The sequence below is a fragment of the Semicossyphus pulcher genome, unplaced genomic scaffold (assembly GCF_022749685.1).
Source record: "Semicossyphus pulcher isolate SPU_LCO1_2020_fin unplaced genomic scaffold, fSemPul1.0.p SCAF_13, whole genome shotgun sequence".
Taxonomy (NCBI): Eukaryota; Metazoa; Chordata; class Actinopteri; order Labriformes; family Labridae; genus Semicossyphus; species Semicossyphus pulcher.
Window position 1 is genome coordinate 20,972,351 of NW_027211637.1, and position 25,217 is coordinate 20,997,567.

A 25,217-nucleotide genomic window follows, 5' to 3' on the forward strand; every position below is an offset into this window, starting at 1 on the left:
CGATGAGATTTATAATGAGTTTCATAATGTTTCACAAAACATTTTTGGCAATGAATGCTAAATTCTATTTGACCACCGACGCCTTCAATAAGTACTGTACTATGTTAAAATACACTACCCATAAGCCTTTGCAACTCTCACGGAAGTCCTTTTCTTTCCTTCCGCCGTCGCTGAAGTCCCTTTTGGATTTACATCGGCGGGTGAGTTCACACAATCTATGTTAATCCGCGCTAATAATGGCGTTATTTGACAGTCTTGATGTGGATTAACATTCAAACACGTTCGCCCTATATGTGTTGGATAATATTTAGGATTAAACAATGTTATGCCGTCCTTGATGTGTCGACGATGAGCGCAGTGCTATGCCTAAAGCTGCTAACCGGCTGCCACCGCTCATCCCGTGAAATGTGGTCGTAGTATTCACTTCAGGCCCGCTTTACAGCATGTCTCACGATAAGCCATTACGGAAAAACAAATTATGGCCACAACACTTATTCAAAAATTATGTGTGTTCAGGCCGTAGTGTTGTAGCGGAGTGCATGAAGCAGGGTAGCATGGTTGGCTAACTACCTAAACATTAACTGCACCTAGAAGCTAGCTTGCCGAGGTTGGACAACACGTTTACCTTGAGGCTTGCAACACAGAAGTTGCTAGTGTTAGTTGTAGATTCTGAGCATTTGGGTCAACGCTTCGAATATGTCTGTGTGCTCACTTACCGTTTTTAATAGAAAAAAAATGCAAATAGACTCCTTATTGTAAGTAGCATGCTATGGTGTACTTCTGCAACACTGAAGTTGATCCTACCATACTTATTTGTACGTTGTCTGTCTTCCCTCAGTCACCATGGCAGCCCTCAGGCCCCTCACAAAGCCCAAGATTGTCAAAAAGAGAACCAAGAAGTTCATTCGCCATCAGTCTGACAGATATGTGAAGATTGCGGTAAGTGTCTACGATTTACATGTGCTCTGATGGGTTGCACATTTGTCATTAGTTGCTGAGTTGGACTTAAGCTACATATCCCTGAATATCTCTTTCACATCCTCAACAGAAAAACTGGCGTAAGCCCAGAGGTATTGACAACAGGGTCCGCAGGCGGTTCAAGGGTCAGATGCTGATGCCCAACATCGGTTATGGTAGCAACAAGAAGACCAAGTACATGCTGCCCTCTGGCTTCAAGAAGTTCCTGGTGCACAATGTCAAGGAGCTTGAGGTCCTGATGATGAGTAACAAGTAAGTTGTTTGCATACACTGTCCATAAATGTTGATTACTTCTACATGACATTTTTAAGCGCTCAAATGATTATGTCCATTCGCCTCCTTTCAGTGAAGAGATGTGATTAAACGTCTCGACTGATATGGTCATTGTTAATTGTTTTTTCTGAAGATTTTTTTCAGTGCAGTGAGCACCATAAAATACAATCCATTCACAATAATATGTTGCGATTGTAGCAGAGATATCGGTGGCAGCGATTTTTTTTATTTTTTATTTTTTATTTTTTTTTTAAGAAGGGCAAAAGAGGAAACACTTTAGGCTGTTATCTGTAACCACATAGAAACATCCCCTAAATACACAAACTACACTGACAATGTTTAGTCAAGCACTTGACGACTGATTTGAAAAAAGGAAACACAATTGTGGATGCGTGCTGATCCTCATGCCTCATTTTGAGGCACATAAGATGTCCAATATTTTTTATCTTTTAAACTGGCGAATACAACCCGCTGACAATCCAGGTGAAGTTCCTTGACATAATTTATCAGCGCACTTGTCGAACCCGTAAGAAGAGCCCTGAGTGTTTGAGGGGGGTTTTTTGTGACCCACTCACTTAGTTAGAAAAGGGTTATAACTGTCCTTGCAAGTGGTGCAATCATTTTCCTTGCTGTTTAACTTCAAAGCTGTGAAAAGATGAAAATTACAAGCCAAATATGCCTTGTGTTTTAGGGCATGCAACCCGTTGCAAAGTTCAGTTCTTTGAAATCCTAGTCCATGAATCTCCCTCCCTTTTTTCAGTTGGCAGTTTCGGTTGTGCTTTTTTTCTTCTTTTGGAACATTTATACATTTCTGTAGGGAGGAAGCATAGCATTACCATTTTCAAAACTTAGTCAAGTACTTATTTAGTAATCTGTTAATTGCAGGGTGGAAGAGGAGAGATTCTTCAGCTAGTCATAGATTTGTCCCCATCTTGCGTCCTTAATCAGGAAAATTTTAATCAGTCTAAAATTCAGACTTTAAATGAGCTTGCCAATGTGCAACAAACTTTAGAGAGGGTGCTGGTTTGGTCTTTTTTCCGCAGATTGTTTAACTGTGTTAAAATAATTCTGCAACAGTTTAAGCGGGACAATGATTGCCTTTCAAAAAAGGACGGGGCAGATGTGATTTAAAAGGTGTACAATAAAAGCTGTGCAACACGAGCTAGCTAAACGGGCTCACTTAGTAGTAGTATGTTTAAAAACCCGACCACGCGATTTACTCTTCCATTGGTTGATCACCAAAGAGACCAGGTAGACTACAGATTGAAACCACGTGAAAACCATTTTTTAATCAGAGTTTAAAGATAGATGTCTTTTCCCACTCCTTATTCAGATCCAAAATCTAGAAGCAACTTCAGTAGCATGGTACCATTATTAAGCGCATACATCCGTGGAAATGTCAGTTGATTCTAGGTTTCTTTTTAAATGTAATTATTTCAGTTGTAGTTTACATCTTGTTAATATGGAAGAATAAAGTCAAAAACATTGTAGCTGGGCTGAAGAATATCTGGGGTAGTGGTGTTTTTGTGCTGGTGTGTTTTCTGTGACCAGCCCTCTGAAGCTTGTTTCGGAAACAAAAGATGCCAGTGAGGCTGTTTACCCTTTGCAGAAGAAATGTAATTCTACCATGATCAGATATGGAAACTTTCTGCTTTTTTGTTTTATATTTTACTGAATATCTCTTTATATTTAAATGCGGGAAGTTACAAAAGAAACCAGGTGTGGTTATAAGGGGTGTCATGGTTGTAAAAACATTATGCTTGGAGGCACAGTCATTAGTTTGAAACAACTTCATTGTATTGAAGTGTGAATTGACATTAGTTTTTTCAAGTATGGTTTCCATAGAAACCTCAAAGCAATTGCAGCTCAAACTGTCACCGAGACGGCGACATCTTGTCATTAACCCCAACGCTTTTCTTTTGTCGCTGCAGGACTCACTGCGCTGAGATCGCCCACAACGTCTCCTCCAAAAACAGGAAGGTGATTGTGGAGAGGGCAGCTCAGCTGGCCATCAAGATCACCAACCCCAACGCCAGGCTCAGGAGTGAGGAGAACGAATAGACTGGTTATTCAAAATAAACGCTTTAAAATTGAAAGTGGCTTGTGAGTCATTTTTTGCACCTCATTGCTTGTTGGTAATGTTGATGGACATGTTTTGAATATTGAGTTAAACATGACGCACATTTCTGTCTAAAAATGTGTGAGGCAAAAATGTGAAGGCAGTGTGGACAAACCTGAGATCGTCCTCAGGTTGTTTTGGCAGAACTGATCTGTAGAGTAAAAATATCTTATTTTGTTAGCCTTTCAGTTCATCAGTTGTCATCTGTTTCATTTAAACCAGCATCTCTTGTGGGGGGTAATCTTAATTTCCAGATGGCAAATGTTTATTACCAAGTGTCAGCATGACCAGAAAGTTATATATGGGTAGCTCATTCAGGGCATGATATTTTGGAGACTTGAGCTACTTTCACTTGGTGCCAGGCGTCAAAGCAGTACAGAGAAGCTCACACACATGAGTTGTCTGTATTCTCCGTTGGGTAAATGGGGTTTTTCCTCAGCACCTTCCAGATGACTTGATGCTGGAGCAGAACAAAGGGGCAGAGGCGCCTGAAGAAGAGTGTTGACCCATATTATAAATGGAGGAGGCCACATAACTTGGTATGAACACAGTTTTCCTCCCAAGATGTCATCTGGGGTACATTTTGTACTCTTAAATTGAACTTTTACCAAAAATAATTTCAGGATACTTGGACAAAAAAAATAATTCAAGAATCAGATGTTAGCTGAAAGCTCTATTTGGACGCTTTAAAACAAAATCAACCTTTGTGTCAGTGTAACGTATGGTGGGGATGAATGAAAGGGTTACTCCAGGAATAAGATCTATTACAAATATACAAATCTATTTAGTTCATACATGTTTGCAAAGGTCAAGGTCAGAAGGGATTGTGCAGAGTCTAAGAAACTGATCTCTAGTCCCTTGGATGGAGCACACTTCCCTTAATAAAAACACTGAATCCTACATTTCCCATAATGCATAACATTTTGAAAAATTGAAATAAAAACATAAGATGCCTACACAAGGACTTTTTTTTGGTGCTTTTACTTTTTGAGTGTTGGCCTATTTTTTTGCAACTACATACTTGTACTCATCACTTTTAGAGGCCTGTTCTTTTTACTCCACTACATTCATCTGATATAAAATGTAACAAACACATTTTACTTGGAACAAACCATGAAATCGCACTTAAAGTAGTTACATTTAGCTCCACCATGACTTGAATTAAAATACTGCTAATGTGTTCAGTAAAAATAGTAATTAAATAATGATATAACAAAACAATCTGAAAGGGACCATTTTGCACGTTGAATATTTTTTATATTTCAACTACATGTTGCTGATAATGCTGTTGTACTTAAACTGAAGCTAGGAACTGGTCGAATGCTAACGTTGCTGTTGTCTAACGCTAGCTAATAGGGTAACAAATATGTTGTTGATGTTGATGTCAGATTGTCAGATTCCCTACATGTATTCAATCTTGCAACCTTTAACACAGCAGACGTTTAAGTTTCCCAGCCTGAGCATGACGTTAGAGGAAATCGCTTTGGTGAGTATGGAGCATTCCCTTAAGAGCCACAGAATACAAAGGTGTTTTTATAGGTTCTCTGTAGCAAACATGGTTCACTGATCTTGTGCAAAATTAGTTAGACTGCTCCTTTAATTCATTCATTGTGAAATAGAATCATCCAAACAGGGATTCACAGACTTGTATTTAAATACCATATGCCTGTTGGGAGTCCTTGATAAATTCATCCGGGTTTGGGGCTCATGGCAAGCAGTCAGTTTGGCATTCTGTGTCAGCATGTACAGACAAGTCCCTGATGTATCATCAACAGATTAAATAAAATGTAATGAGATGTTATGTGCTTAAAAAGGCCAGCTCTGATTGTTTATTTTGTTTTGGGATGTTCAGAGCCGGCTCCCTGCAGAGCAAGTTTCCATTGCATTCTGGCAGGCAAGCTGTGCCCCACAGCCCTGAGCCCTCTGCCATCTGTTCCTGAAAATCTGACATTGCCAGAGATGCAAAAACATAACATTTATTTAGCCAGTCAGCTTGTGGCAGTTTGGAACTGAAGGAAACCGGTTACATTGTTGGATCTTAACCTTTCCTCTTTTGAAAAGCTGCACCTGTTTGTGGAGATTTTTTGGATAAAGCTTCATCTTAGAGGACTGGAAGTTCTCCAGAGTGGGAGGAGAACATGGAAACAGCAGGCAGGACAGGCAGAGGATGCAATGTCTGAGAGATGCTGAGAGTCTCAGGAAGAGGACTGAATCCATTTTTTTCCTTGTCACTGGTCAGAAAATGAACATGTCAGCAAGGGTAGTGTTTGGAAAGGGGCGACTGGCTCCCAAGCAGCTCGCCTTCGCTTTCCCTCAGACAGATTCCCTGAGGAAAGGCAGCCGGTCTGCAGGAGGGAAGAGGAGGATGTTCTCTTTTTCTATCAGATGTCGACTGGGTGTCATCAGAGGGAGAACTAAAGGTAAAGCACACAGGAAAGTATGTCATGTGATAGTAATCAGTTCATGTCTTTAATAATGTAGACGTGGAACTTGATGTTTTAGTTATTTGCTAATTTTTGAAGTTGTAGAAAAGACGAGCTTTGTTGCAGACCCAAAACTACCCGGCTTTAACAAATGTATCTGTGTTTTATAAATCCCAACAGTCATCTGATTTCATACATGACCTTAAAAAACAAAAAAAACAGGGAGAACTTGTGTGTATTTTTGCAGAAGGCACGTCACATGAAGCGTTTTTTTTAACCTAAAATCTAACATTTCTGATGTACCAAAAAGGCAAACACCAAAACATGACTGTGTGTGTGTGTCACATCTTTTCCTCTGCCTTTTTTTCCCTTACACATTCTGATTTGTGTTCTGACAACTTGATTACTAATATTTGCTTTTCAGACTTTCACTTGAAAGCTGCAGCTGGATGTGATCACCATGAGATGGCAGTGTGGTCAGTTTGATTGAGGAGCAGGTTCAGATTCAGGCCATCTGCCTGTAAAACCCACATTATGTATAGAATAAAAATGTAGGCTAGTTTTACTTAAATGTTGATGAAGCATTGAGAAACATTACAAAGCAGCAGTAAATCCTAAACAGTCTCTATCCTCTTAAACATTATTATATCCGTACATCTGCCTCTGTTACACTTCTGTTTCAGTAAGTCTGTAAGCCAAGGTCACTGCAACAATTCTGCTCTCTTAATCTAATCATTACATTATCTCCAACTCTACATCAATAATGTCAATTAAGGAAGTGCAGAAGAGTCCATTTTTACTATAACCCAGCATTTCCTGCTCTATTCCCAGAGGTTTTTATCAGTTCAACGCACTGCTCCGTCTCCCACTCCTCTTCATTCTGTCTGAAATTAATTAGTCTCGCTCTGAAAGACTACGCTCGCTCACTTTGTAAATGGGGTATTAAGGACAGAAGTCTCGGAGGAAATTATCCACCCTGAAGAGCATTGTGTCCACTAGAAGACTAATTAGGCTCCATGCAACAGCGGGTAGAAACATGGAAGTGTTTGTTTGTATTCACTGTATACATATGTTAAATTAGCAGTTGGAGGAACGGCGGGTGTAATGTCAAATTGTGGATTTCTGTTCTGTGTTTTTGTGAGTCTCAGTGCTGAAAATAATTTGTCCGCAGCGACCAAAACAAATGAGGCAGAAGAGGCTTACAGGGGCCGCCGGTGAGGCTGGAGGAGGCCAGTTTTTTTTGCTGCTGTTGGTGGTGGGTGCAGAAAGGCTCAGGAAGTGGCAGGCGTCAGAGCTGGAGTGTGAGACAAATGGTGAGACAGGTGTTTGTCAGCACACCCCGTTAGAGCCTCTGTGTTTGGGTCCTGTCACATTCCTGAGGGGGGAAACATGAGATGCGAGTGCTTCATGTTTTAACACCATCAGATTCCACATGATCCTTTTTTGCTTCAATTTGCACATTAATTTCTGTTCACATGAACACAGCTCGATGAGATCTGTCATTAAAGCCTGAGGCACAGCTACAGCACTTTTTATGAGCAACATATCAACATGCTCCCAAAACAGGCAGCTGCTCTGCGCAGGAATTTTGCATATGCATTTTCCACTATGTGTGTGGGTGAGAGAGCGATACGAGCACCGTGCGGATACAAGCCGTGTGAAATGGGTGCAGTCTCTTATGTGAGAAAAACGTGACACGGTGCAGGGCTCCGTCTGACAATGAATGTGCAGGTGGTGTTAATTGTGCCGGGAGATGAGTGTGTGCACTTTGGTCGTGTCTAATTTCGGTGTGTGTCTGAGAGTGTGGGTGGGTTTGAGGATGTGCATAAGAGGGGTGTTTGACTTGGTGGGAAATGGATAAAGAGTGTGTATGTGTGTGTATGTGCTGGGGGAGGGAGTGACTCTCGTGTGTGCCTGCCTCACTGAACCCCTCTGGCAGAGAGAGAGGGAGAGAGGGAGAGAGAGAGAGAGAGAGCAAACACACTCACTCCAGCTCTGTATGAGAGAGAGAGGGCTTGAGTGTGAGCTCATGTGAGCGTATGAACGGGGGATGATAAACCCTCTGGAAAAGGACGGATGATTAGTAAGAATAGCTCAAAAATGGAGCCACGGCAAGATGGCAAGAAAAGGACATGAACCTTTGCTCTCCCTGCTTTGGATCTTATAGAAAAACAGAGCTTGGTTTATTTTTTTAAAGGATTCAGAAGGATGATTTAACACTGACATCTTTTTGTCAACAAGTTTAAATAAAGACGACCATCTGAGGAGCAGAATTTGCCCTCTGGAGCTCAGCTGGCTTTTACAAACAGGGGCAAGGGTTAAGGAAATGTTGGGAAAAGGACCGAAAAGAAGGAGATGGTGTTTTATGTGAGCGGCTGAGACTCTCGGGTCGTGTACTCTCACCTCAGCGTGGTGGGAACCTCGGCTCTCTGCCCACCACTACAAATCAGCAAGGTTACGTCCAGAGGGGGGCTGGTGCTGAGTAAACTACAGCCATGCTGTGTGGTCTGAGGAGAGACGCCAAGAACAGCATTGGTAAGAGCTCCACACTTTGATCTTTGCGGCTTGTGTAGTGAAGTGTCAGGCGGAGGATCAGTGATCGTGAAGATCAATTAGTAACTTGTGGAAAGCGGCTTACCGTACCGTGCCTTTAAATGTGTGGTTCATTCATGGTTCATCTGAGGGGCGGCCTCTGCACATGAAGAGTCATCCATACAGCCTGAATGTAAAATTATAATGCATGTATAATGATTGCCTGATAGAGCTTTAAATACGCGTGGACTGGACCCCGAGCTCCACATACCATCCTGCCATGTGTAACTGGGGCAGATATAGCAACACAAACTGGATCTTGCAGGACCCAGTTTATTAATAAAGTTTCACATCTGAAAATAGCGTTATGATTTCATTGTCATTGTCAGTGCCACCCCCATATTTAACCTACATTCTGATTGGTTATTAGAGGGCTTACATTCAGTGTCCTGATTTAAATGAGAAGTTAATTAACTCACCACATATTTATGCAGGAGCACATGATTTTATTTTAGTCCTTAGGTCCTTCTGCCAACCCTGATCCTCCAGCCCATAACTAACCTCCTCCAGACCAGGGGTTGTTTTTTCTTTCCTGTACATTATTGTTTCCTTGTTGGGGCTGTTTATTAATCAGCTTCCCTCCTGAGCTTAATTCTGCCCGTTGGGGTCGATGATGGTTATTTTAAGCTTGTGGAGGATGACTTGAAGGTACAGTAGTGCTCAGTCACGTGCAGAGCGCGGGGGTCTGCGTTACCCAGAGCTAACGATGCCTTTTGACTGCAATGACAGCTGCTGGACTGTCAGGGGCCCTCAGGAGCCCGCGTGGTTACAAAGCTTTTGTCCAGATTAACGTGTTTGTGATGTGTCACTCACTGTGTGTTTGTGCCTCTCAGCTATTGGAGGGGGATATTTGTGCGAGGATGTGTGTAAATTAGTGTGAAATGCCATATTATGCATATGTATGCCCTATACATCCCCGTAAAATGCAAAGTCCAGTAAAATATATTTATGTGGCTACGGTCTGCATCACGCAGCTGTGTGCACAAGAAGGCTGAATTTTCTTCTTCACCCCTCGTGTCCAGGGCCCACGCAAAGGTTTCAGGTCAGAGGAGGTTTGACAAAGGATCCGTGCCTCTCAGCTGTCTAAAGGCTTCATCTTCAGTCAGGCAGATGTGGGAGTTTGATGTGGACAGAGAGAAGGCAGTGGGCTTTATGCCCTCGGGGCACTTGTTTTCCCCCGGTTCGGTCTTGACAAATCAGCACAGATTAAAGGCAGATTGAACTGAGGTAATTGGGAATGTCATTACATGTCAAATTGATAAACTGTCAGGCCTGGGATGATAGCTCTGAAACGATGACAGGTCCTGTTACTGACCATGGAAGTAATTCCTGCTTTAATTGACCAGGGGTTTTCTAAAGACAATAGTGCCAAGTGACTGAAATTTATAATAGACACTATATTAATATATAGGTTTGTTTTTTTGGGTGATGAAAGCCTTAGTTTCTGGGGATGTAAACAGGAAGTACCCCTAATGTTGCCATGGAGTCAGTAAGTAAGCTAAGGGCTACAACTGGCCTCCGTTTTTCGCTAGTATTTGTTCACATCGGCTAACTGGAACGATTAAAAGTAAGCCGAATTAGCTATTAGCAGTCCCTATGTAGAATGTATCAATAGAAGATACTGAAGAAATGAAAACATGAATGTTCTCAGGCAACTTTTGGAATAACAAGGAGCGTATTAAGCAGAATTATGTCTATATGATCATATTTGATAGACTAATTCAAAGTAGTGTGATTTATTGTCCAAATTGCCGTTTCCGGCCTTTAAGACCAGCCTTCTTAAATACCTTTATTGCCTCGGTGAGTCGTGTGCCCGTTGGATCGTTCAACCCCATCATGGACCTGTCCTTTTTTTACTCATGTCAGTATTCGTATCTTTGTCTCTCCCTTACAAATGAACATTACAAAGTTTCTTAAAATAAGCTGTAAAAAAAAGTAGGAAAGCACTCACTGAAGACTTTTAGATGCCTGTAGGGTGAGGCACAAACATGGCGCCTCCACCAATAGTACTTCAGCTTCTCTTTCAGTTTGTAATATAATGTTCAATCACTGTGGCGGACTGTGGCTGAAAAGGTAATCCTCAGTGGACAGGATTAGAGAAGTGCCAAGTCAAGTTTCCTCATCACTGTGACTGCTGACATGCTCCTGTGGCTGCATTCAGGTTCACATGGCTGCTGAGCAGTGGCCCTGCTAATCTGAGGCCTGCGCTGGGTCAGAACTGGGTCCCTCTGTGGGTTAATATATATATATATATATATATGTGTATAAAAGATATCAGTATCCCTGCAGAGCAGATTGAACATTTCCTGGCCTTCAATAGCAGCTGCTATAAAGTATATGAACATGCCTGAACAGTCCATATGCCTGAACAGTCCATAACTGCATGCTGTTCCTTCAGGAGAATTCCAATGCTTTAGTGGTCGCATACATCAGGCTTGATGCAAATGTACTCTTGTGTTATATTATTGGTTTTCAATGGTTATTTACTGCAGACAGAGAGGAGCTATTTTAACCCTTGACCCCTCAATAGGATTGTGGAGGGACCAGGCTGATCACTATGTTTCAGTTGGTTAATGTCTGACAGTGCGGCTTGGTGCTGTTTCCCTCCCAATGTGCAGTTCAAGGACCATTCGCATAGCAGCCATTTTCCTGTGACGTCATTCTCAGGGTGGGAAGCTGTTGTTACAATGTTAAACTGTTGGTTGTAAGTCTTAGAAATAATTATCCTTTCACTGCTTCTCGATTGATCAGCGACTGAAAAGCAGCGAAAATCCAGAGGGAAATCTGGTCACGTTAGCATTGAGCCAGGAACGAGATTATATCACCGTTAGCTAGGAAGTGGCACAAAGCTAATATTACCGTTTAGAAGTGTTAAATGTAACAATAGGCAAAACTTCCTAACTAACATTACGTTTAAACGTTAGGATTTACTTTCCGGCTAACGTGATGTAAGCTAGGCCGTGGTAGAATGCTACTTTAGCTGTTGCCTAACAAAAGCTAATAGCTCATAAAAAATGTTGTTTTACGTGAAATATGGCCAAATTTCCCGCCAAATTTTTACTGTTTATTTGTTTTTTTTAGACGCTCTTAACTAAGAAGCGATAAATGGTGGTTGTTGGATGTGCAGAATTTATACACTTACAACCTGGAATATAGAAGAATGACACTGTATCAGAATTAAAGCTTCAAACCCTGAGCGTGATGTCAGAGTATGTGTGTCCAGCTGTTGTGATGTGCATGGGATGCGCGTGTTCATTTTGCCTTCTGCTGCCGAGTTGCCCTTCATGTCGCCACAGTGCTTGCTAACAGCACCTCCATGCCTCCCTGCTGTCTCCTCAGATGAAGGACCATACTCTAAGGGGAGCAAGGACTCCGGGACAACTGACCAATCGCATTCGTCCCAGAGGCGCAGCTTTTCAGGTACAATTCAGTCAAAGTTGACTGTATCTCATTTTGTTTTCTCTCTTTTATCTGATTCATGCTTCTGCTCCCAATTCACCTCAAACAGAAGAGTCGTGTGGCCTTTCACTGTTTGTGTGTCTACTGTTTTTTGCTTGATGTTGCACTGTTTTGAATGCTTAGATAAGGTGAAAAAAAACGCTTGTGTGGCATACCTGTCATTTGCACTAAACCACACTTCTACTTCAAGTCGAACAATTTAACAGCGCAGCACAATGTGGACCGCAAGACAGAATGAGTCCTCAGATGACACTTTATAACCACGTATCCATTAGGGTCAAACTCATTTTCATTCACTGAAGAATTCAATTGGATTTCAATTTACGAACTGATGAGTGTGCGGTAATTTTCTATCAGTCTCTTTTGTTGTAATAATGTAATGAATTTCTTCCATTATCAGTATTGGTGTGGTATTAATAAAACTGACCCTGTCTTCCTCCTTCATCTCTGTGAACCCGTCACAAAGATTCACTCAGATTGAGAGATGTGAAGGAACAAGGAAAAGACAGGACAGCGAGAAAATAAAGTATGTGGTCGTGTGTCAAAGAGCATTTCTGTGACAATCCGGAAAGAAAGAAAAAAGAGAAAAGAAAGAAAAGAGTCTTTCGTTGCCTTTCAGACAGGGTGATTCTGTCAAGCAGACGCTAATGCTGACTGTGGATCTGTGCCTGTGTGTGTATCCGTCAGCAGACGAGTACAGAGGAGTGACCACGGTGGACCTGATGAAAAGGGAAGGCAGCAGCCTTGGCCTCACCATCTCAGGAGGGTCTGATAAGGACGGCAAGCCCAGAGTGTCAAACCTACGGCCAGGTGGGCTAGCTGCCAGGTGAGATCTTTGCTCTGTGATGCGGTTAAAACCTGGCAACCACAGCAAGATGTCCAGGTCTGTTATTCTGTTAGTTACACCCAGCTCGCCCTGATTGCAGGACTGTAGGTGTAGCGTTAGATTAGCTTGATGCCATCCCACGATTAGTAATCCCCTTACATCAAAGTCCCCAAGAAAGCATGTAACATGTGTCCATCAATTGAAAGTAAGATGTTTATATTTTTATTTTTCAATGTCTTTAATGCCTAATTCACTGTGTGGAGGTAATTAATTTATAAGTTGTTAAGCTTGTTTTTTTAGTTCAAAGATAGCTTAATTAGCATCCGATTAAACCAATTTCCCTCAACGTCAACAACATTAAAACTCATTTTCCCCAACATCAAACACATGAAAGTAAAATGTAGTGGATGACTCACGTTTTATGATGAATAAGCGGCGTGTGTGACATAAAAACACACACACACACACACACACACACACGTACACAGTTTTGTAAGAATGACGCAGCCCCCTCTGAAAAACGCCTCAGCCAAACCTCGCTTGTCAAGTCCAGGGAGGTTTAAAGACGGACGCTGTGCTAATTCTTCCAAGCAGCTTGTCCTCCCACAGCTGAGTTCATGCTTGTGTGGAAGTGCTAGCTAATTTACTGGGTGGAGAGACACTCATGCAGACAGGAGAGAGACTGGCAGTGACATCGTGTGATGAGACTGGACCTGATGACAGGCCGGTCGGCTCTGCTGGTTAAGACGTCTCTCTCTGTCTGCTGTCAGCGCTGACTGGCAGTAGCCTAAAGGTGAAAGGGGTGAGCGGGGCAGAGCTTTTATTTGATTAATTTGCTTTTCGAAGAGCGGCGTGTTGACTCATATTGTCGTTTGTGAGACACCATCATCTCAGCCATCCCTATCCAGCATCTGCTCTTTATGTATTAGGGAGTCATAATCAAATTATCATTCCTGTCTGGACGCAAATAAATGCAACCAACCATAAAAAAATGTGTAAATGTTTTCATTTAGTCAGTGCTCATTCTGTATATTCATCAGTTGGATTTCTGCTGCTGTTACACAGCAGCATACCGCAGTAAAATATGCAAAAAAAGGACAGAATATTAATTCCAGATTAGATCTCCTTTTGATCATGACGTGATCAACTTGTGTGCAGCCAAATTTTGCTTTTGGAGCCCTATTTATGAATGCAAATGTAACAAACAAGTAGTCTGCATTGAGTTTCTCTCTGTACTGTTTGTTTTATTCCGGTTTTTCCTTTTGTGTTGACCTGCCAAGGGACTACAGATGCGAATTAGCTTAAAGCTATAATCTGGTACGGTGCATCAAATGGTGACATTTATGTTTTAAACTGTACATGGTCCCTTTTAAATAAAATACAATAAATAAATAAATAAAGTTTAGAGAGATGTGAGTGCAGGTTGTGAGCCGTAAACAGAAACAATAAGATGAAAGTAGCTAAAAAGCTTCATAAATCCACATCTTTCAAATTCAAATTTGAGACGCAAGGTAATGACTTAAGGTTGAGTTGATACCCCATATTCTGGTGATGTTGGTAATAAACAATTGTAACTCGGAAAACCATATGTGACATGCAGTTAATAATTCATGCGTCTTTCCATGATTTCCTCAGGAGCGACCAGCTGAATGTAGGAGACTACATCAAGTCAGTGAACGGCATCAACCTGTCAAAGCTTCGCCATGATGAGATTATCAGCCTGCTGAAGAACATCGGGGAGCGAGTCGTGCTGGAGGTGGAGTACGAGCTGCCTCCATTCGGTTAGTAACGTTTCGCAAGAGTTCTGACGTGTAGGAAAGTGCTGTCATCAAAACTGAGTCAAAGTTGCATACCACTAAGAATCGGCATGACACTAAAATATGAGTGGCGCGCAGTGGGCAGTGGTATCTGCCAGTTAAATCAAAGAGGAGACATTTATAGGTCCAGACAGCATCAACACATCACAGCAGCTTCATAACTGTTAATACCAGTCTGTGTATGACAGTGCAACATGAGCTTTATGTTGTTAATAGGAGCTATAAACTGTTAGAACTCAAATACAGATACGAATCAATATCGAAGTCCAGTAGAACAAAGGAAGCACGCAATTGCTACTTTTCTATGTCGCTGCATCATGTTGGTTTACTCTTGCTTGCAAGTTAAAGGGATATTCGTGATTTTAAATCTGGGCCCTATTTTTAACATAGTTACGGATACAGAAGATCACCTCAGCTGCAATGAGGCAACTGCTGACTGACTGAGATAGTTATTCTGAGACATTATGGAAAATTCCTCTGTCCTATTCTTGCAACAACGCACGTCTCACTGCAATTTTTGTCCCTCTTCTGTTTCCTGTTTCAATAAAAAGGAATGTACTCTTCATCTATCTGTGTAAGGATCTTTTTCCCTAACGCTGTCAGACACTTAAAATAACGATTCAAGCAATTCGGCTCCGGAGCAGGATATGTTAAAATAAAGCCCTTATTCTGGAGTTCATGCCTATTAAAAGAAAAACAAACTTTGCCTAATTGAGACGGAGGCAGGGGCAGAGAGTGCACAACATTCCTAAATAACACATATAAACCAGATGGGATAGCATAGGTGCGGGAAGAAGGGGTGCTGAGGCACAAGTAAAACCATCAGCTAATAAAACATTTAAAATTGTGTTTCACCCCTTTTTACAGCGATATATAAAAGAAGTGCTTTGTTTTTTTTCATTCGTAGCTTTTTACAGCTCGCAACACTTTGCTGTGTTTCGGAGAGATTTTCAAAGTAACCGAAGACGCAAAGGCACTGATGATCCTGTCAGACAGAACAGTTCAATCCACGGATAGCTGTACTGTTCACTGTCATGCAGCACCTGTACAGGGACACTGTATCATATGAGGATGATTTGATTATCATTGTTTATTTCCTGGAAATAACGTTTATGCGTTTCTCTAAAATTATGCATTTTAGTAGATTATTAATTTAATAACAATGGGTGACTGAGAGAGATAAGTGAGAGAAAGTGTGAATACACACAGATGTGGAGACAAGAAAATGATCTTCATTTGATCATCTGTCCTTATAACTTAGTTTATCAGTGAAGTGTGTAGTGTGTGTGTGTGTATCACTGCAGACTGGAATCTCTGTTAAAACATTGATGCTATCTCATATATGGCTCCAGTGTGGGTTTGGTGCGCGTCCATGTACGCAAATCGTTTTGTCTCCAGCATGAAACAATTGATCCTCACTGCTCTGTTAGTTATAAACTATGATGAACTAATCAAAGGCAACATCTGTGTGAACTTGTAATGTGAAGTTTGTTGTCTGTTGAAGTGATAATGTTATAAAATCGGTATAATTTACTATTAATACTTATTACAAATGAATAATCCTGAACATTATTAACACATAAATTAATAAAACATGAATTTGCGTAGCAGAAAGTATGACGTCATCATATTCACATTCTTTCAGCACCCCCAACTATGACTTACTTCCAGCGCCTCGTGGGACAGTGTCAAAAACTACTGAATCAGTTATTATTTGCAAGTTGGGACACCAAGCTAACAAGTTGATGATGGTAACGTTAGCTTTAGTGTCGTTGGCTAGCTTACCGGTTAGCTTTAGTGTTGTCGGCTAGCTTATCAGTTAGCTTTAGTGTCGTTGACTAGCTTACCGGTTAGCTTTAGTGGCGTTAGCTTGTGGTCTGCAGAGTTCAACGTTCAGGAAAACTCGATGGAAAAAATTCAAAAGCGGGTCAAAGTTTTACAGACCCTCATAACAATATCTTTTACATTAAAAAAACAACAGCATGTTTCTTGTCATTGGGCAAACGAATTCAAGCCTTGAACAAGATGAAATTCGCCAGAGCACAGAAAAAGCTTACAGTGGCACCATCCTGCGCGCCTCCCCAACTACGCGAGGAGCTAGGTGACAAGCTACTAGGTCTGCGGCAGTAAGCTACATGGTTGACTTTCTACAAGCGAGTCTCCATGTAAATATAGTTCTGTTAGACTGATAGAAATATAATGTTACAACCCAATGGCTTGCCAACTGTCAGTCTCATTAACTGGCTTAGTTTTATCGGAATATGAAGATAGAGGTAGGCCTATATTGATTGTAGAGGTCACAATCAATTGTATGACATGCTAGCTTACATGGAAAATGGATAAATATGTTAAGGTTTAATCTTAATTTTTTAACTCGTATTTTGAGATCTGAATTTGGCCAAAAGGTGGTGATACACGTATCAACTTTTACATCAACAGACAACGGAAACATCAACAAGCAACATGATGAGACACAGGGCAACAGGCATCTCTCTGTACTCCTCCGTTGCTGTCCTAACTACGGCGTTACCATAGCAACTCCTAGTACGACCGCAAGTTAAGCTAGCCCAAATGATCTAACACAAATCTGCTCACTGACAAATTTCACGGCGGTAAACCATCTCAAAAGTATTTTTTAGTTTATATTCAATTATTTTTACCTGACAAATGACACATTCACTTACCAGGGTAATGTTTTATCAGTGTAAGTTCCTCTCCTCGGTCCACTGCGCTTGGATGGCCGCCATTGTACAGAAACATTTTCAGGCCAACGAGGTCACATGACCCAAAATCTGGACTGTGATTGGAGCATTTCTGTATGTTGACCACAAGAGGTCGCTGCTGATCTGACATTTCCAGGTCAGAGGAGGTTGACCTTTTTCAATATAAAATACATTGAACATTGTCTGTGCTGTCACATTTGCTTCCATAGAGGTCAACCTTTATAAAAGCAACGCATAATGACCAATTAGTTCTCTTGATCCCTGAGCTTGGTGATAAATTACAAAAAGGGAGGAGGGCTAAAATGTTCAGAGACCAACAAACGATGATTGTTGAAATGATATTTGCTATTTCCTGATATTCTGAGAGAATGATTGAAGCACTAATGCCTTGAACTTCTTATTTATTAGATATGAAAGTCAGCTTACTTACTGCTTTGAATTGCTTCAGCTGAAAGAATAAGTCCAAAACTGCCATAAACACTATTAGAGTTCATCTGAGCAACACATTAATCATGGAATAAACAGATGTAATTATAGTGACATGTACTCGTGCCCTTATAATGGGCCAGTGATATTATAAGCCTTAATTTGTGCATTCTTCCCAGCTGTCCCCCCAGCATTTGGCAGCCGCAGCTGTGTTTCTTTTAGCATGGATTATGTGTTTAACTTCTTTGTATTTGTCTTATATCATAGTTTGTTCTAAGTTTGTAAAATATGCTGATCTGCTGTGACTTGTTAATGTTTGCGATTAGTCAATTGCTGCAAACTCTTTTACGTGATGCTTATGGTTGTATCAGGAAACCCTTAGTTGTATCACTTTTGTTAGTGTTAAGCCAGATAAACAGAAGATATCCTGGTTAGGTTGATTTCCTTTTGTAGTACAGGCCTCTGGGCACCCAGGAGTCATGTTGAGGCACCTCCAGAAAGCTTAGCATCAAATTAATATTTAACCTCATGAGCCCTCACTTCTCTCTACCCTGTGGCTTTTCTGCATGTTTGCATTTTCTTTGTTTGTTTCTACGTGTTCTTTCGGCGCTTTAATTCACTCGCACACCAAAAATTTGTCTTATCCTATTAAGCACTAATTTGCTAAATTACAGGTTAGATGTCTAGAGGTCTAAGATCAAACTGAGCTACATTTGCTTGTCTTTTTGACATTCAAGCTACAAGAAAAAAAAAATTTGTAGCACGATAACACATATTTGTAAAGCAGACCAGTGTCACAGTGAATAATAGACATCACAATCGTGTTAAAAGGACAGTTCAGTCTAACAATCATTAACCAAATTTATCCCTGATTTAACCTTGAGATCCAGACGTCTTCGGACCTGCAAATTACACAATCAATACTTATTGGGTTTTCTTGATCAAGACATCGGCCTCAGAAGCAAGAGTCAATCGCCCTGGGCTGCGTTGCGTCTGCTCACTGCTCCGTAATCATTAGTGTGGGTCAAACACAGAGAATTAAACCCCCCACTGAGATTAATTAAACACATTTCCTCAGTTCTTTGTTCATTCTCACGATTCAGCACTTACTCAGATGAGACTATAATCAAACTTTCGTGAAAGCTTTACACATTGCTGATACCTCATTTATGAGCTGTTTTCAGGGATTATAATTTTCTTAATCTTTTCTGTCTTCTCCACTCTCCAGTCCAGACCCCCTCAGGAGTCATTACCAAAACCATAGAGGTGTGTTTACACAAGGAGGGAAACAGCTTTGGGTTTGTCATGAGAGGTATGTGACCAGGATTGTTTCACATAAATATTTCAGGAGAAATAATTTATCTTTTTTTGCGCTGATTTATTCTCTGTTTTTTTTTAAGGAGGCTTCCACGAGGACTGGCGCAGGTCTCGTCCTCTGGTGGTGACATACGTTAGGCCTGGAGGTCCCGCTGACAGGTGAGAACATGGATAGATGTTTGTGTATACAAGTGCTGCTATTTATGTGTCCTGTATGCATTTTACGGCCTGACTGTGCATGAATGAGCCTATTCAAAGTATTGTATATGCGTTTCTATAGTGTGTGCATTAACTGTAGATGTGTAGCCTAATGGATGTGTGTTTTACTAACTGCCTTATCTTTGTCTACAATGTAAATATTTATCTGTATGTAATTAGAATATTGAAAATTATGCTTTTTAAATTATGTAGGCGTTATTTATTTTGCATCAGCCTTCGTCTGCATGAAATTGTGGCTGTGACACATCCTGTAGTGTATTTTATCTTCAAAGCAGAAAGGGCACCGCTCATCCCGAGGCGAACGCAACATTGCACTTTTCCCCACACAAAAAAAAACTGCGAGCACCAAAACACTGGAGCAAACATAATTCACCATCAAAGACTTTTACCGCCGTTTATCTCGCTTATCCTTCATCTCACCTGGGAGCGAACACTCATGTGGAACTGTTTAATGATTTACTGTGACTGCCGCGTAAACGCTTGTATGCGCATCTTGTTCAGATCTTCTTTCTTCTTCTCCTTCTATGTTTCTCCAGGGAGGGCACTTTGAAGGCCGGAGACCGAGTGCTGAGCATAGATGGGATGCCTTTGAACAGAGAGAAGCACGCCGACGCTCTGACCATGCTGATGCAGAGCGGGCAGGAGGCTCTGTTCCTGATTGAGTATGACGTCTCTGTCATGGGTGAGCACACACACACGGGGAATATGCCGAGGCACGTCGGGCAGCGTTGCTCTGAGGGTAAATAATGTGGCTGTTTCGGCTGCGTGGATGTGACTGAGTGTGTGCTGGAGATGCCACTAGGGGAGTCACACTAGCCCATGAGCACAATAGAGCTCGGAAAGGGTAGATGGGTAATATTCAGGGTATTATTATATTGTGTGGATCTCTTCACTGTGTAACCATGGTAGGCTCAATCTGGATGTATGTTTTAAAAAGTAATACTTTTCTGTCATTGTAGTACTTTAGTTTACAGATAGGGGATGTCTCTCCTGCTTTGTTAAAAACATCTTTCAACATGTCCTCAATAAAACAATCACACTTCTATAAATTTGAGGTATTTAAGAGACAGATTACAAGAAGAATGGTCAAAATCAAAGCAGAAGCCAAGATATCCTGATGTTTAGTTCCTAAGATGAGTCAAGCTCCAAAAACAGGGGATCCTACATTTCCCACAATGCAACTTGCTGTTATTTTAACTTCTAAGCCAGGTAAAATATCTTTTCTTTCAAACACATCATCTTCAGTTAATAATGTAGACATTAAATAGAAATTTGAAGTCCCCATACTTGGGACAAGATAACCCTGATGACATCACTATGATATCATCAAATCTTCCAGAGGCACATACTTAAATAAATCACCCAGAGTTGTCATTTGCGGGACTACTACGCTGGCTTTAATCTAGTGCCTCAAATTGTACATATCCGTATTATTTCCATCAGTTTGGGCCACTTTTTATAATATTTATGCCCTTTGTTTCAACACCAGGATTCCAGGAAACAGTAACCCAGCAGGTCAGTGTGACTGTGAGTGTCCAGACTGAATCAAATGTATTTTGACTTGAAAGTATCCTCAGCACTGGGTCAAAAAGGAGTAAAATATGCCACTGAAGAGGAGACGGGAACTCACTGCTGATTATGAACTCCATTTGGTCATGGTGACTGATTCTCCGTAAGATCACAAACTCTGCCCCGCTCTCTGCAAACTAGGGCAGGTCACCAAGGACTTCTGACACAAATTATCGCTCTGTACGTGGGAGTTTAGGACTCAGGCCTCCTGTCTGCACACTGAACCATTCAGAGGGTTCAGGAGAAATGTATTTTACTGACTGAAATCTGGGGAAATCAGAGTTTGATTCTGACGGTTTAATCTGATTTTAAATGCTTCAGCCCATTCTCTGTAACAATGTCTCAAAGCATCAAGAGCAATCATCGCTTTATTTCATGCTGAGCAGCACAACACTTCATCTGTCAGTTCAAAAACTTGCTTTGAAAATGACACGTCCCTTTGTCATTGTTAAAGTCAATACAGTTAAATGTCTAGACGACTGTGTCAAATATCAGAAGACAAAAACTCTTTATTTCATTTGTCATTGAGACTTACAAAAGAAACATAATAATACAGCCAACTGAATAAACTCCTGTTATACAAACGTGAAACTTTTATGTCCCCTATTCAAAGTAAGTACATTTTATTTAACAATAATGCAAAATAAAAGACTAAAAGGGAAGTACAGTAAAAACACAACACCTCACTGGCTATTCAAACACTCATGAATATCTTGTTACTGCATTTTTTATGTGATATTTTCCCCAACAGTGAATTTAATGTCTTTAGGTATAAATAGCTACTGCGGCGGCTGTGGCTAGGAGGTAGAGTCGGTCGTCCTCCAATCAGACGGTTACCGGTTTGATCCCTCACTTCTTCAGCTTACGAGTTGAAGTGTCCTTGGGCAAGATACTGAGCCCCAATTTGCTCGCAGTCCATTTAACTTTAAACTACATTAAACAGCATGTTATGAGCTGCATTAAAAACTGCGGATGTTACTAAATGAACCAAAAAAATTAAAGGGGATTAAAAAGGTAAATATTCTTGTAGAGTAACAGAAACCTTCAGAAAAGCAGTGCAATTCAGCCTTTTCATTGTTGGTTAAGATTGTAAAACATGTTTATGGGGTTTCCTGCTTTAGATGCATCCAGTGCTCTCGTCAGCCTCCCTCATATCTGCATGTTTTATCTGTTTCAGAGGCGGTGCAGCAAGCCTCAGGCCCTCTGCTGGTGGAGATCGTGAAAGGTCCCTCTGCCAGCCTGGGGATCAGCCTCACCACAACAATATACAGGAGCAAACAAGTTATTATCATTGACAAGATAAAGCCAGCAAGCGTGGTGGAAAGGTGAAATCAACCTCTTATATTTTTTACACCTCTGAGACAAACTTTTCCTGACACCACCTGCCCGTGTCTCACTCTCTCAGGTGTGGAGCGCTGCATGTGGGAGACATCCTTCTGTCTATAGACGGGACCAGCACAGAGCACTGCTCTCTGATGGAGGCCACGCAGCTGCTCGCCAGCACTTCTGATGTGGTGAAACTGGAGATTCTTCCAGCCAGTCAGAGCAGACTTCCTGTCAGGCCGCAAGACACAGGTACGACCTGGAGGTGATACAAAATACACAGCAGAAAAAAAGACAACACAAGGATGTGAGAAAATAGAAGAAGATAAAGCAAGTGAGAGATCACTGAAGGCTGCCAATACATAAACACAGGCTGGAGGTGCAGTATGTTGTCCTCAACATATGAACTGTCGCTGCCCTGCTCTTAGTTATTTTACCTACAGCTGTAAAGAGCCGTGCTGCCTCCCAGCTGCCTCCTTCTATACGCTGTGAATCAGCCTTTGTATGTCTGAGTGTGTGTGTGTGTGCGTATGCTGCTGGCCACAATCCCCCTGCCTTTGGATACACACTCTGCTTCATTTGCTCCTTACGCACACATATACTCACAGATAGATTTTTCTCCGTCAGAGATCATGTTCGTGCCATGTTCTGCAGATTCTTTCTGGGTCAGCAGCTGCAGGCCTCCTTAACATGTGAGCACGGGTGAATCATACAACAAGACAAAGGGAAACGAGATGTAGTTTTTACTTCTCTGGGGTCGCTGGATCCTCTTTTCTATAATTATTCTTTGTCCATTGTCTGGTCCTGTGTGAAGCACTTTACTTTTATGTGTTTTTAACGAGTGTCTGATATTTATAAAGGTTTTAATCCAGCAGACAAATAGTACTTAACAAGACCATTTGAGCAGCTTCTGTTGACCATTGAACTGTCTCCATTCAAAGTGCAGCACAGGTTTCACCTACCTGGGAAATAACAGGCATGTATCCTGTCGTCTGAAATTTCTATTTAATAATGATTCACTTCATGAATCAGGCGCCATGACTATGATAAAATAAAACCATATCTTCACAGCTTCTTTTCCCTGCAGGATAAGGCGTGATTAAAAGATGCAATTTGTCTAATCTTCTCTGGGGATTTAATAAGACTGATACGGCCACTAAGAGATTAGGAGTTAATGTTTCCTTCCACCAGCGTAGATCGAAAAAACACCATTTCTTGGAGAGCTTCCCCTAGGTGAGCTTAGCGTAAGCCGTCAGAGCCGAATCTTTACAGGTTTTTGATTGAGCTCGATTGAGTCTGGCTCCGTGAAAAGGGCCGGAGGTTCTCCTTCGTGTGTTCTGATTACATACAGTTGGATTTAACCAGGTTCCCTGAATATGGCAAACCTCCAAGGCACAACCGCAGTCATCCATGTTTCCAGCAAATCCTCCATCCATGTGAGCAAGTTGTGGGAGATTAGACCCCACGCAAATGAAGCAGCGAGGATTACTGTCACATGTAACACTCTGTGACGATTTCAGCTGCATGAATCTGTGAAGGAGAAGTTAATTATGGAGGTGTGTGTCATACAGGAGGTCAGTTTTTCCCTTTGAATGCCTCACAGATGTTTGACCAAATGCTCCCTGTAATACAGGCTTTGAAATGAGGAATAAGATGCCTTCAGAATTACAAATGTCTGCTTTCTCTTTCGTTCAAAGCCTGAAAAAGTTGTTAAAGAAAATCACATGAATATTATCAACCAGGATTAAAAACATTTGGACCAATCAGAGACAGGCCTTTCATCATCAGCAATCAGGCTTTCAGCTGCTCCCAATCAGGGTCAAGCCACATGTCTCACTTCCTCCTGAACACAACAATACCATGCCCAGCGGTCAACTATCTCACGCACCTTTGGGCTCTTTTGAAAATGAGATTTTAAAAATGATCTCCAGTTTGCACTCAGCTTATTGGAAGCTTGCTAGGAAAAGTAAGACCTTTATTTTAGACCCTTCACCCCTTATGCTCGGTGTGTTGAACTGATTCTCAGATGCTCATCAAAATACATAAAAACCACAGGATTTAATCTGGTGTACCATGACGAAAACATTAAATATCAATTACCCTGCTGTGAATTATCCTCCAGGCGCTGTGTGGTGTGCTACAGATTTAGACATGGGAATGAAAGCGTGATTTCATGGGTAGAATTTAGAATAGTGGAGTGGATCTGCTTGTACTTAATGGATGCGTTTTTCCCTCGTTTTGCTGCAGTAAAAGTGCAGAAGAGCAACCATCATCACTGGGACCAAAGCAGCAACTACTGCCATCCCCCACATGCCAGCCACGGCAAGACATGGAGCAGCCCCAGCCACCCACACAACCAGCAGGACCACTGCAAATGTAAGTTATCTCTTGTGACAGCACTGCTGCTGGCGAGACACCATAGCAGGAGCCTTTTCTTCTGCACGTTTGTTAAATCTGTTCCAATAGGTTTCCTCCGACTCTGTTACAATGTTTTCTTTCCTTTTGTTGAATGTTTCTTTTGAGCATAATCTGCTGCTGCTGTAACTGAAATGTCATATTCGTACCTGCCTTTTAAAACGCGTAGTTGCTATGTCTCCTTTCAGCTCTGGTGAGTGGTGGCTTCTCCCCTTCCTCCACAGCCACCTCAGGCTTCAGCAGCCAGGGTAGCAGCACTCTGCCCTGCCCCATCCCAACCGTCGCCCCCAACAGCCCCCGCAGCTCCACGGGCAAGAAGAGGAACAGGAAGAAGGACCACAAGAGCTCACGTATGACAAAAAACTGCTTTGATTTCCCTTCATTAAAGAGTTTACCCAACAGAGTTACAAAGAAACGTGAAAACTTGTTTATATTGTTTGGAAAATGGTTCTAGTTTCAACATTTGTTTAAGAATTAAGCTACAACAGCTAACACATGCTATAGGTTGAAGTTTGTGGTGCATGTATGATATTTTGTGTTGAACTGGCAGGTATTATTGTGTCTGCTTCATTTACTCAACCCCATTAATATCTTTAATTTATCATATAGCACCCTCAGTCATGACTCCAATGTGTTCAATACTTTGGAGGATGACTAAAAACTAGCTAAACTATATAAGGTTCTCATCATCCTCACCGTTACCTTGTGTTTTGAACAAATTAGCATGCTAACACCCTA

At 41.4% G+C, this 25,217-nt stretch overlaps 2 protein-coding genes across 2 annotated transcripts in view; both read left to right on the plus strand.

Annotated features, from left to right (window-relative positions):
* The first annotated feature begins 140 nt into the window (after positions 1-140).
* Positions 141-3,347, plus strand: rpl32 (ribosomal protein L32). The gene is made up of 4 exons (XM_069660042.1): positions 141-200; positions 839-939; positions 1,049-1,230; positions 3,183-3,347. The coding sequence occupies exons 2-4, from the start codon at positions 844-846 to the stop codon at positions 3,310-3,312; spliced, it is 408 nt and encodes a 135-aa protein (XP_069516143.1). The 5' UTR covers positions 141-200; positions 839-843; the 3' UTR covers positions 3,313-3,347.
* Positions 3,348-5,609: 2,262 nt separating this feature from the next.
* LOC138589644 (glutamate receptor-interacting protein 2-like) overlaps positions 5,610-25,217 on the plus strand; it is a 37,254-nt gene continuing 17,646 nt past the window's right edge. Inside the window, exons 1-11 of the mRNA XM_069660037.1 lie at positions 5,610-5,790; positions 11,725-11,805; positions 12,532-12,670; positions 14,306-14,451; positions 18,865-18,948; positions 19,037-19,112; positions 19,709-19,854; positions 21,919-22,066; positions 22,147-22,316; positions 24,312-24,440; positions 24,668-24,829. Coding sequence (XP_069516138.1) covers positions 5,613-5,790; positions 11,725-11,805; positions 12,532-12,670; positions 14,306-14,451; positions 18,865-18,948; positions 19,037-19,112; positions 19,709-19,854; positions 21,919-22,066; positions 22,147-22,316; positions 24,312-24,440; positions 24,668-24,829 — 1,459 coding nt within the window. The 5' untranslated portion in view covers positions 5,610-5,612. The remainder of the gene's footprint in view (positions 5,791-11,724; positions 11,806-12,531; positions 12,671-14,305; positions 14,452-18,864; positions 18,949-19,036; positions 19,113-19,708; positions 19,855-21,918; positions 22,067-22,146; positions 22,317-24,311; positions 24,441-24,667; positions 24,830-25,217) is intronic.